Here is a 12,209-nt window from a genome sequence, read left to right on the forward strand (position 1 = left end):
CAATTGTAAGAGTGAAAAGACTGAAGTCCCAACGATGATGTACATATAAGATTTTAATAGATTTCTGCCAAAATTTGAAAGAAAACAGTTTAAATTTTTTAATTATATTGAATATCCAACAGAAGAAAAAACAGGCCGACTTTTTCCTTGACTAGACATTTCTTCCACAACATTCAGTAGATTTTAATACCACGTCGAATATATTCTATTTAAATATTTTGATTATTTGTAGACAGTCTTCCAGCAACGTAATTAATATCTCCTCTTCATCAAAAATCTGTAATAAACTACTCTTTCAACCCAAGATTTTACCCTAGCATGACAGATGAAGTTTCAACTGTGAAAACAAATGCCTCTCTTATTTTTCTGAATAATGCATTTTAGAAAGCCATGTAACACTTTTCAACATTAAAGTGATAATTGCACAACAAGAAGGCCAGATTTGTCTTCTGTCTTACCCAGACTCCCTCTCAAAACATCCTATCTGTACCTTCTGGAGGTTATCAGTGAGTCTTTGAAAAAGGATGTCATCGTTGTAAGAAGTTAGAAGAGAATTTAAACTCTAATTCATAGAACATCAATTGCACCCTCTCCCAAGGGAGTAGTTGTGGATTACATATTAATAGCGCTCTTTTCATTTAGTATTCTAAAAGATCAGCATCTGAAAGGGAATTAATGGGCAGTGAGTGGCAAGGCAGTGAATCACACCAAGCATTAAAATGAGTCTTCACTGAGCATCTTCCATTGACCAGATCACCATGGGAAATGAAATCAAACTCAGTTGTCAAGAGGTAGATGAGCCCCGTTTCCAGATGGGAAAGTGAGGCACTGAGATGCCTTGCAGTGGGTTACACAAGTGTTCAGCAGTGGCAGCAGCAGATGCGGAGGACCTGCCTACAGTTATGCACAGGATAGCCAACGCACAGCCTTGGAAGGATGGGGAGAAAACTGGTCCCCTCCCGCAGCCTGTGTTCCCTCTCGACATACGACATAACAGAGCTAATAGACTCCACTTTAAAGCTGATGGCATGTCTGTTCTCCAACATAAAGCCCAAGAGACCAACACGAGGAATGGTTACTGATAGTGACAATCTCAGACTCAGGAATGTATAGTACATTGACACAACATAGAATGTGTTTCAGTAAACAGGATAAAGACATGGAAAGCACAATAAAAAGAGAGCTAATACCATAGTGAAAACCACAACTTCACCTTGATGTAATGCCCTACAAAGAGATGGTTACAAGCACGGTTAAAAAGAAATTGTCAAACATCTGGATTTGAAACTTAGATCACATCTCTATGAACCTTGTGACCTATGTAAACATTCACATGCCTTTAAATAAGAAATCAGCCTATTATATAGAATATTTCTTTCTCTAGGGTACAGAATATAACATTATCCACTGTATATAATTTTCCACATTTCCCAGAGAATGCAATTATTTCACCTAGCAGTGGCATTAGTGAAAGTGGAGATAAATTGGTAAGGGGTGCTTTGTGTGATGTGTGAGAAAATAACCATATTGTCCTTTCGGCTCACAAGCATGTCCACTGATGCCAACACCTCATCACTGTGCAAGTAGCCAGTATAATAGAGATACACTGACATAGATGATGCAGAGCAGAATCCAGTTTATTCTTGTGATTGGTGGCCCGTGGTTACCTGTCACATGGAGGGTGGCTTTGGAAGACAGGGTGCCACTAGAGTTTTGGGCTTGAGCCACATAGAGGCCAGCGTCTGCCTCGCACACCTTTGGGATGAACACGGAATGCTTTGTGTCCTTGTGCAAAACCTGTAAGTGTCCATCTGCACACAATTTCTGGCCCTCCTTGAACCTAAAGCAGAGAGTCGGTTTTAAGTCAGGATCATGCCTTGATTCTACCATTTCCAAGTTTTCATACCCATTGCAGCCAGGCCCGTCCCCACCGCAGTGTTTTCTAGAATTAGCAGGAAGTGTCTAGCTACGATAGATGCCGGGGGGTGGGGGGGGTGGGGGGGGTGGTGGGGGGGGTGGTGGGGGGGGGTGGGGGGGGACACTGTTTATCAACCTGTAGCCAGAAAATTACCTTGACCCTTGACTGACTCAGATCATGTTTTTGAAGGTTCTATGATAACATTTAACATTAAGCTATTATAGATGAAAACACACACACACACACACACACAAAACAATCAAACAAAAAACCAACAACCAACAACAAGACCCAACCATCTGGTCGTATAGGATTACCATTTGCTCGGGCAACAGTTACGAAGAAATGTGACGTGGCCCTTGCGTATTCAGCCTACTTCATCCTCGCTGCAGCAGCTGTGCCTCTTGTTTGGCATCTGCACAGGACTGAGGCTCATTTGCACTTTGTGTTCATACACCAGAGCCTCCCAGCAGGACAAATACATGATGTGAAGGAAGGAACTTCACACTACTCCACTTTATTTGTGAATTAAATTCAGTAGAAGACAATGACTTCTTGTTGTAAAAGGCATTTATGAATGACCTAGTTCTAAAATTTCTCTATGAGCCACGAACACTTACCTGGATCATCGTAGACAGCAAATAATTTATATTTTACTTCTACTTACTTATAAACACTTCCATACAAGGACTGATGAGAAACCCAAGCCAATTTTCTTTGTATGTGTCAGTGTACTACGTGATGTCTATATTTATGTGAGCATGTGTGTATGTATGCATGTGTGTGGAAGCCAGATGCTGGTGTCTTCTTTACCGCTCTGTATTTTATCATCTGAGTCAGGATACCCCTCACAGAACCTAAAGCTCATCGATTCAGGTCCTGTCTCCATGACCCCAGGACTGAGGGCATAGATGCCTGTCATTGTACCCAGTTTTAATAAGAGACCAGATCCTCGTGCTTGGCCCTGCTCCCAGAGTCAAGTTTTTGTCCCCATCACCTAAGTGATGCTTTTGCATCTTCAGAGCACCCTGAGAATGCACAGGTGCCTGATAGCCCATCAGGTGTTCACTGGGCAAAACTCTAGATCTAACAGCAAAATGGTTTTATTTTTCACAGTTTTCAATCGTTCTCCAACAACACGTATGTTGCCACAGTTCTTCAGAGGTATGTACCAATCTTAATGGAGAAGTTTGTTTGTATGGAGGAAAATTTAAAAAAAAAGCACACACACACACCTTGGACGGCATCTTTCTTTGGAGTGAACTAATATTTAATTATGAATTAAATACCTGTTGAATTCATAAATACAAAAGTTTTGATTTGTAAAAAAAAAAAAAACCATGCAATTGCAAAAAAACAAAACAAAACAAAACAAAAAAACCAAAAAAGTTCTAAATCCTGCACTTACACAGTGCAGATTCTGTCACTATTTGAGCACCAAAAGTTTCTTCTAAATTCTGTAGGTACTTGGTTCACATGCCAAGGACCATCAACGGGACATGCAAAACAAAAGCCACTTTTACTGAAAATTCCTGATAATGAAAGTCTTTTATAGCCTGTAAGTATAAACTTACTGCCACTTGTTAGCTTGCTCTCAAGTGACTTTGTTTCAGGATGAAAATTCTGTGAAGGTTTTAAAATAACTCCGATAGAAAAAAAGCTAGAACTCCCGTGTCATTCACAAAAGTGGTTCAGAGCCTTGATTTGACAGTTTACTTTTACCAAGACCAGACAGCAACCACGTCTCTAGAGTGAGGTCACGTGGTTCACATCTCAGCTGTTGCATCACTTTTCAAAAAATGAGTTCATTATCAGCCACGTGGAGGAGCTGTAAAAGCAGCATCTCACCTTTCATATTTATAAAAAGGAACCTTTGCAAAACAAATATTACATAGGTACCCATGTTGGCAAGAGGACGTGAGTGAATAAAGAGAAAGGGAAAAAATATCTACAGTGTCTTAGGCTTTGTAATTGCCTGAAGAGTGTTAAACCAAGAAAATGTCAGACCAATATAGAAACGGACAACAGGGTTGGTGTTTCAGGACCTGCTTATCGGAAAATGAGGACTGCTAAGTGGGAAGAAAATCAAAGAGAATCAGCCTCCTGCACTTCTGGGGAGGGGAGGGTGCTAAATCATTGTTTTACATGGCTACTCACTGCTCCCAGGGTGTTAAAGGGCTTATGGGTAAATGAAAGTGAGGTGTGATGTGAGATCAAAGCATGCAGAGACGGGTGTCGGGTGTCCTGGGGGGGGTTAGTCTGCCAGCCCTGAACCTTTAAGTTAGTCCACACAGGCTAGGATGCTTTCAGTGGTTAGGTATTTCTGCTTATGGCTTGTTGTTATAGGCTACCCACCATGTCAGTGTAGGCTCTGGGAATCCTGTAACTTCCACTTCCAAAGTCACCGGGGAACCTTCCACGACAGTTACATTGGACAGCAGCCTGGAGAAATGAGGCGCCTGGCCAGCGAGGCTGACTGTGCTGTTCTCAGCAGCTGGGTTTTTCCTGTCTCCTTGGGGACCCACTTGCCTCTGATGGCTCCTGCTGGTGTCTGACTGAGAGGTGAGGCCAGGGGACACATCAGGGGCAGCATGCAGCCTGCCTTGGGTTTTAGTGACGTTAGAATCAGCATGCACTCTCCCCTGGGTGTCTAGCGGGCTCTCCTGAGCCTGGGCGCCTCGTTGTAACGTGTTGTCGTGCACTTCATGGGGCATGCTCGCTGGACATTTCACATCGATGCGCAACTCGGTACTCATCTCTACTGATCCTCCGGAGGTTAATGGGGATTCAGCTTTAAGTTGTGGGCAGGGCCTCTCAAAGTGACTTGTAAATGTGTTTTTCTTACTATGGCATTCATCAGCGAAAGCAGTGGGTGGGGAAAGAGCGGACTCCTGGGCCTCCCTTAGACCACCAGTCCCCACGTGTGTCCTGTAGCTGCTGATGTGGAAGGCGAGGGCTGAAGAGCTGGCAAGTTCGTCCACCTCCATGTCTGATGGTGCCAGAGGGGACTCGGGGCTCACTGGGAGCGGAGGCAAGGAGATGTCATCAGATGAGATACACTCGGATTCTTCTCCAGACAACATGTCTTCCAGCAGGCTCAGCCCCTGGGCACTGGCCTCTTTGTCAGACGAGGACTGCGTCAAGTCCACAGGAAGCCCATCTTCCCTTGTTCCATTGATGGCCGAGACATCTGCTCCCTGCACCTGCCCCTTCAAAGACAGAAAGGCAAAGTTTCATTAGGTGGACACACATCTTTCCCAAGTTTTCCTTTACACTGACACCCAGTGTGATGTGAACACCTACGGTAAGGTAAGCCTTAAGCGGGAAGGCACAAGAGACTCTGAACTCCCAATGTCTATTTGAGAACACTCCTATTCCTGTGACTGAAAGTATTCAAAACTGCCCTAACATGAAATGAAATACTACTTAACAGCCATAGGTAAAATCCTCTCCTGACCAAAACCTTATCCAGTTCCTGTTTCTTTTCAGTTATCTTAGGGGGATACTACAAGTGTGTTTATCAAATAAATGATTTCCTGGAAGCATAGTAAATTATGCCTCTGACGCTAACCATGAATTACCCACACAGCGGTCTTCTCAGCAAGCAAAATAAAGTACATTTTATGTAAATGGTTTTTCCAACCAAGTCCATCTGGCTCTTGGCTCTGCTGCTTTTGCTATCAGCATTGAAATGGACAGGCAGTCTTCAAGTTGTTACAGAATGTTACAATAACTCCTTTTAAAGCTCACTGAGGTAGGGTTTCCTAAATCTATATAGTTTTCACTTATGAGAAAGGGATCTAAGAATTCACAGGTTAGCAGCTATCTTTTCATATTTTCCCAGCGTGAGATCATTGTTTCTATAGGGCACTTGCATCATTCTGATGAGTTCTGGGGAAATAGCTGGGAAATTCTGCTCTGGCGGGCTGAACCCGACTCTGTTCTAATCTGTTTCTCTTACATCTTTCACTGCTCTTCACCTTGGTGTCGATTCTAACTCATCCTAACACATATTTTTAGCTTTTTTGTGGTTTGGGTGGTTTTTTTTTAATGTATGTGATATGTTTATGTATCTGTGTGCACTCACGTGTGTGCATTCATCTGTAGAGGCCAGATGTTGTCCACACTGGGTATCATTCTTAGTTGTTGACTTTGCTTGTTGTTATTACTGTTTTACTTTATTTGACACTTTGCAGCTCAGCAATCCAACCAGACTACGCTACCAGCAAGCTTTAGTGATCCTCCTGTCTCTGTTTCCTCAGAGCTGGTATTACAGGCACAGGCTGCTCCTGAGCTTTTTACAGGGTGTTAGGAATCTGAACTGGGCCCTTAGGATTGTGGGTAAGTACTTTACTGACTGAGCCATTTCCACAGCTCCTTGCTATTAGTTTTAAATCTCTCTCTCTCTCTCTCTCTCTCTCTCTCTCTCTCTCTCTCTCTCTCTCTCTCCTGAGACAGGATTTCTCTGTGTAGCCTTGGCTGTCCTGGACTCATTTTGTAGACCAGGCTGGCCTCAAACTCACATCTGCCTCTCCTTCCCCAAGTGTTGGGATTATAGAGGTACACAGTTGCATTTAACAGTTTTAAATTTTTTTCTATGTATATTTTCTCTAAAAACACTGGACATTTATATACACCTAATGATAAACTGGTTCATATATCTGGCATAGCTGCTGAACTTTAATTTCTACAGCTAGGCACAATGACTTGGGTTTACAATCATTGCCCATGGGTTGGGCCAGTTCTGAAAAGGAACAGAATCATTGCAGACCCATTGACCAAAGTAAACATAATTGATCCTCAGAATACATTGTGTGCACATCACATATTTAAAGGAATACCACACTTTGCATTCTAAAGTATCTCTACAGGAAGTGTTCTTCCTTTAGGATAAATAAGATTTAGTGGGAGATTGATTAGTAAGAAGTAATTAGAGTATTAGGCATAAGGAATTTGGGGAGGAGGGCCCAGGAGGGCTCACTGGCAGATAAGAGAGGACCTGAGACCTTGGGACACTTAGTATGACATGGTAAAGAAAGAGAGCAGAAAAGTAAAGAGAACCCTTTCCTCTTCTGAGCTTTCCAAGGCATCCATCTCTACAAAGTCTAACACCTGCTGCATAGCCTGATGAGAAGATGCAGGGGTTAGCCTCCCAGGCTGATAAGCACACAGCACTGAACTGTCCGGAAGACAGGCACTTTCATTCTGTTGTTTATCAATCCTCATGCATGCAGCAGGTGAGACAGAAAAGGAAAGGGTCTGCATGGGCACCAGTGGCATCACTATGAGCAGCTCGTGTTTCTAACCAGCTCGTTGGAGAGTTCTTCGGTCTTGTGGAAGACAGACTTTGCTGAAATCCAGAAGGACAGGCTGCCTGCCTGCCTGCCTGCCTGCCTGCCTGCTTCTGGTACTAGCTTCTGGTATTTTGGAGGGAGAACTATTTAATGCTGCTTTGTCTCAATTTCCTCATGGTAACATGACATTTAGTGAGATGATTGTCAAATCCCTCCTAGCATTAAACGCTATACCTCTCAATGTTGGCATCCAAAGCCCTCATCAGCAACCAAATAGCCCCATGCCTTTAGGCATGTCTGTTAATACTCTGTGCTGCCATTTAACCTTAGGAGTTGTCGGATATTGCTATGGATTTAGGTTCTGCATCCAGCCTGGGAATAAAACACCAGCACTAATCTGCTATCAATGCTGTGTGCATCATATCCATGGGACTGTCTGACACCATCTACCCCATTTGGGGGTCAGGATAAATGAGAAGGACTTCACTATCTCTAGGAGAAAGTTCCTGTCATAAATATCTTATAATCATTCAGTGGGGCTGGTTTTTTCCCCAACTCAAATAACTTTCGAGCAAGATTCACAACATGTAAGGGTATCAGGACTAAATGCAGTGATTCCAGGCTTCTAAGTAGGGCTTCCTGTGATCTGCCCACTGGAGGTTTCAGGGAATCATTACATCTGACCTATATGTAAATAGCAGAGACAATAAGAGGATATGATGGAGCTGCTTGAAAATGAAGATTACCGCTGCCCACTCATTAGGCTGTCTGTACCAACTGCGGCAGACTGGGTAAGAAAGGCTGTCGGTGAGAATTCTTGACAGCTGTAATTGTAGACCTTCACTTCCATTCGAAATGATTGATGGTCTAGTGTGTCTTTTAATTTTTTTAAAAATTAAAAGTCACTTGTCAACGAGAATAAGTTGTATTTGTTTTACTTAAAGACATCTGTTTCTTCTGGTAAAAACAGTTTAAAAGTGAGATAAAACTCCTTTTACTAGGCATAATATGTGTGTAGGTATAATAGTGTGGCTAGCAGCGATGATTTTTGTTTGAGTCTTTATTAAATATGCCTAACACATAACATAGGAAAATATGCAGAACTTAAAAAATAATATCATGCAAGATAAAAAATATTTAAAATCATAGTTTTTAAATGTGTCTCTTTAATACAATTCTTCATGATTTCAACCAGTTGTCCTGGTACATGTACAAGGGATGGTGTTACTCTCTAGTGGGACAGTGATTATGCCCACAGACATTTTTGTTTTAGTACAGACAGTAGTGCTATGGGCATCTACTAGAAAGCAGTGAGGAGATACTCTTTTCCAAGTGAATCCTTACTTTCTATAGCAGAGAGTCAATATACATAATTTTTCCTTTTTATTCTTCTCTCATATATTACATCCCAACTATAGTCCCCCCCCTTTCTCCCCTCCCCCCAGTCTTTCTTCCACACTTCCTCTTTTTCCTAGACAGCCACTTCTCAACCTCTTCTCAGACAAGAGCGGGCCTCCCAGTGACACCAACCAAACACGGCATAACAAGCTACAATAAGACCAGACACATTTACACAGTAGAGTATTACTCAGCGGTTAAAAACAGTAACATAGGGGGCTGCACAAACTGATGCCCCAACCAAGGACATTGCAAGCAGAAGACCGAGGCCCCTGTTTATACGTAACCAATGGACACTCATTCTCCACATGGAGAGGGGGAGGAGCAGAGGACTGAGGCTGACAAGAACTCTGTTGCCCTCGATTTGATCACTGCGCCTTAGTGGGGAGGCCTTGTGGGAACACAGAGGAAGAGGATACAGGCTATCCAGACAAGACCTGATAGGCTGTGGTCAGACAATGGGGGAGGGGATTAGAGTGGAAAAGGGAAGGAGGGTAGAAACAGGGAGATAAGAGCGAGGGGATTACAATCGGAATGTAATGTGAATAAATTATAACAATAATGAAAAAAATTTTAAAACAATAACATCATGAAATTTGCAGGGAAATGAATAGAACTAGAAAACGATCATCCTGAGTGAGGTAACCCAGACCCAGAAAGGCAAACATGGTATGTATTCACTTATAAGTGGATATATTAGCTATAAGGTAAAAAGACAATGATGCTACAGTCCACAGACTCAGAGAGGCTATGTAACAAGGAAGGCTCAAAGGAGGGGATAAGGCTATTATATACTCTATGAAACATAAGACCTGCACTCCTCCCATAGAAGTTAATTCTCTGGGTAAAGTGTCAATAGTGCTGGGTGAGAAAGCCTGACTTGGATAAGAATAACCAAAGACCATCTGACAGGAGACAGAAGTCCAGCAAGATGACAGTCTAGACAGCTTCTTCTGTACTTAGAGGGGATTCAGGTGTAAGTGGCTCCAATCTGGACCACTCAAAAAGTAGCTTTGATTGCACTGGACTCTCACATAGATTTAATCTGTGGAAAAAGACCTCTAAAGAATCCAGAAAAACTGTAATCACTGCAAGAAAATAAATCTTGATTCCTGAAATAACTTACAAATATTGCGTGTGTGTGTGTGTGTGTGTGTGTGTGTGTGTGTAACTCTTTTATCATAGATGTATATTTTGTTAATTTGGGGGCCTGTTGGGAACCGTGTTTGCTTGGCTATTCTTCCACAGGAGTAAAATTAGAAGCAAGCAAGTTGGGAAAGTAAAAAGCTAAGCACTAACTAATCCACAGAAGGCCCAGAAGGACGTGACCATTTAAATAAGACTTTTGAAGGCACGATCCATTTGATCTATGTGTATTTGTGAGCATTTTGTAGTCCTTGTTGCTTGCTTTAATTTACATGTATATGAGAAAAAGTTTAAACATTTGTTTAAGCAGCATTTGTATTTCAGCTGGATTCAGGTTTTTGTATAGATGCCTAGATGTCATGTGGAATTAGAGTCTAGGGGGAAAAAAGATGTAACATGGTTTTATATGCTGATTGTTCCTAGTGGGTAGTGTAAAACAATTTTTAAAAACTCTCCTTCTGGTAATGCTATAATTTGAATAACACGTATTCAAATAAAATAAGATTGACTGTAAAAATGACACTGGAGCAAGAGACAGGAGAGTAGAACTAGCCTGAGCTAAAGTGATGCTGGAATTCTTGCATGTCTGTGAGATGCTTACAGCTCCTGGATTCAGTAGAGGGGACACACACACACACACACACACAGAAAGAGAGAGAGAGAGAGAGAGAGAGAGAGAGAGACTAAGGGCAGCTAGCATGGTAGGGATAAGAAAACTCACACAGAGTTTATATATTGGGAAACTTGACTTGGTGAGCGAGGCATAGTCAACTCACTTTTGAAATGAACAACGACAAGTCACACACAAACACAAAAATTAACACATAGCTGAAGCAAAACACTTTCATCACCTCATTCCTTTCTTCATTTAATGTTGTCTGCACGTCCCTCGCTGGCTCCTTTAGCAGGTCAATGCAATTGTCATGGAACTCTTCCAAGTTCGGGATCATCTCTGGAACATCTCCCTGCTGTACAAAGCAAATTTAGTGAGAGCCTGGGCCAAGGGAGTTGGAGAAATAATGCCATATGCTATCCACTTGGGGGGAAAACTGTAAGCCCATAGTACCTTTCTGTACGCCCAGGGCACCTCCCTGTAAGCGCATTTCACCAGAGCCCAGTGTTCTCTCCTCCAGCTCACAGCCCTCCTCCTGCCTCATCTTTTTGCTAAATCTCATTGTTTACAGAATGAAGTGACTGTTACACTAGGAGACTGCAGCAAGCCGGCTCTCTGGAGGCGGGAATCATGGTGTGGGGCAGTGTGAGCCATCAGGAGGCTAGAGAGCCTCAGTGGGGGAGAAATGATAAGGTCTCTGGGGGAGAATAAAGTAGGAGAGGCAGAGATTTCACCCCAGCCACCTGGGGGAACATTGAAAGGAGCGAGGAGACAGGACAGTTGGGACCACATGCTGTCTCCTGGGAATACGACTTGTTCCTGCATTTTATGGGGCTTGGCTTTAGCCACAGATGTAAGTGGGGCTTTATACTGGCAGGGGCCAGCATGAGGGCCAAGGCTGGGAGAAGAGAAATGGAGGCACAGATGCCCCGAGTGACAGAACATACGGTTTTTAAATGATGTTTATATTATAGTCAACTATTGTTGCATGTGGATCATGGTATTAGATGGTTGTGGAAAGAGGCTTACTCCCCAAAGTGCACATGACACTTGCTCAGAGAATCTGGCAAGAACCTGCTGGGGAAATTCAGCTTTGAATCTCAACTCCAGCGTGAAGTTGGTTTGTATTACTGGATGAGGCACTCGGCTCTAATACACACTTGGCACCTAAACCACAAAGGCAGCTGTTGTGGAAAGAATTCTAGGTGCTAAATTAGATGTGACTTCAAATTCCTGATAGACTACCCGTGGCTGTGGAGACCCAGGAATGGACAGCACTTCTAATTTCTTTGGACCATCTCTTCCCCCTGGAACAAGGAAAGCTCCACTCGTCATGCGCACTTTTAATCCCAGGACTTGGGAGGCAGAGGCACTTGGATCTCTGAGTTTGAGGTCAATTTAGTCTACATAGTGAGTTCCAAGACAGCCAAGGGTTATGCAGTGAGATACTGTCTTAGAAACAAACAACAAAACACCCAAACCAAAAAACTAGCAAACAGGGAAGGTTTTCTCTGCATCTCAAGGTTATCTATCAATCACTGGAGATGATAGGTGTGCAAGCCTTTTTTTTTTTTAAAGTATCAAATTGCTACACAAATAGCAATAGATTTTTATCACTATTTTAGCCTTTCTAGGAGCCTGTGCATCCTCTAGTAGTTCCCATCTAATAAGAGGTCGGGCCCTCAGGGATGTAACAGTGCACTTGCAAAAGAGGCACGAGAGACCGTTTGCCTTAATAAATTTGAAACGGGGTGAGTATGAAATGGGAACTCCCCAGGTATCCTGATTTCAGATTTCCCAACCCCTGGAACTGTGGGAAACAAATTTCTGTTGCTTCTGC

At 42.8% G+C, this 12,209-nt stretch overlaps 1 protein-coding gene across 4 annotated transcripts in view; it reads right to left on the reverse strand.

Moving 5' to 3' along the window:
* Positions 1-35: 35 nt before the first annotated feature.
* Positions 36-12,209, reverse strand: part of CCDC141 (coiled-coil domain containing 141) — a 160,796-nt gene continuing 148,622 nt past the window's right edge. For 3 of the 4 annotated variants that reach the window (XM_084800292.1, XM_084800291.1, XM_084800294.1), the window contains 3 exons: positions 10,608-10,724; positions 4,274-5,127; positions 36-1,840 (listed from right to left, as the gene is read on the reverse strand). In XM_084800292.1, coding sequence (XP_084656418.1) covers positions 1,573-1,840; positions 4,274-5,127; positions 10,608-10,724 — 1,239 coding nt within the window. In that variant the 3' untranslated portion in view covers positions 36-1,572. The remainder of the gene's footprint in view (positions 1,841-4,273; positions 5,128-10,607; positions 10,725-12,209) is intronic. The other variant, XM_084800293.1, reaches the window with a different exon arrangement.

This window comes from Acomys minous, assembly GCF_964271855.1.
Source record: "Acomys minous genome assembly, chromosome: 10".
Lineage (NCBI taxonomy): Eukaryota > Metazoa > Chordata > Mammalia > Rodentia > Muridae > Acomys > Acomys minous.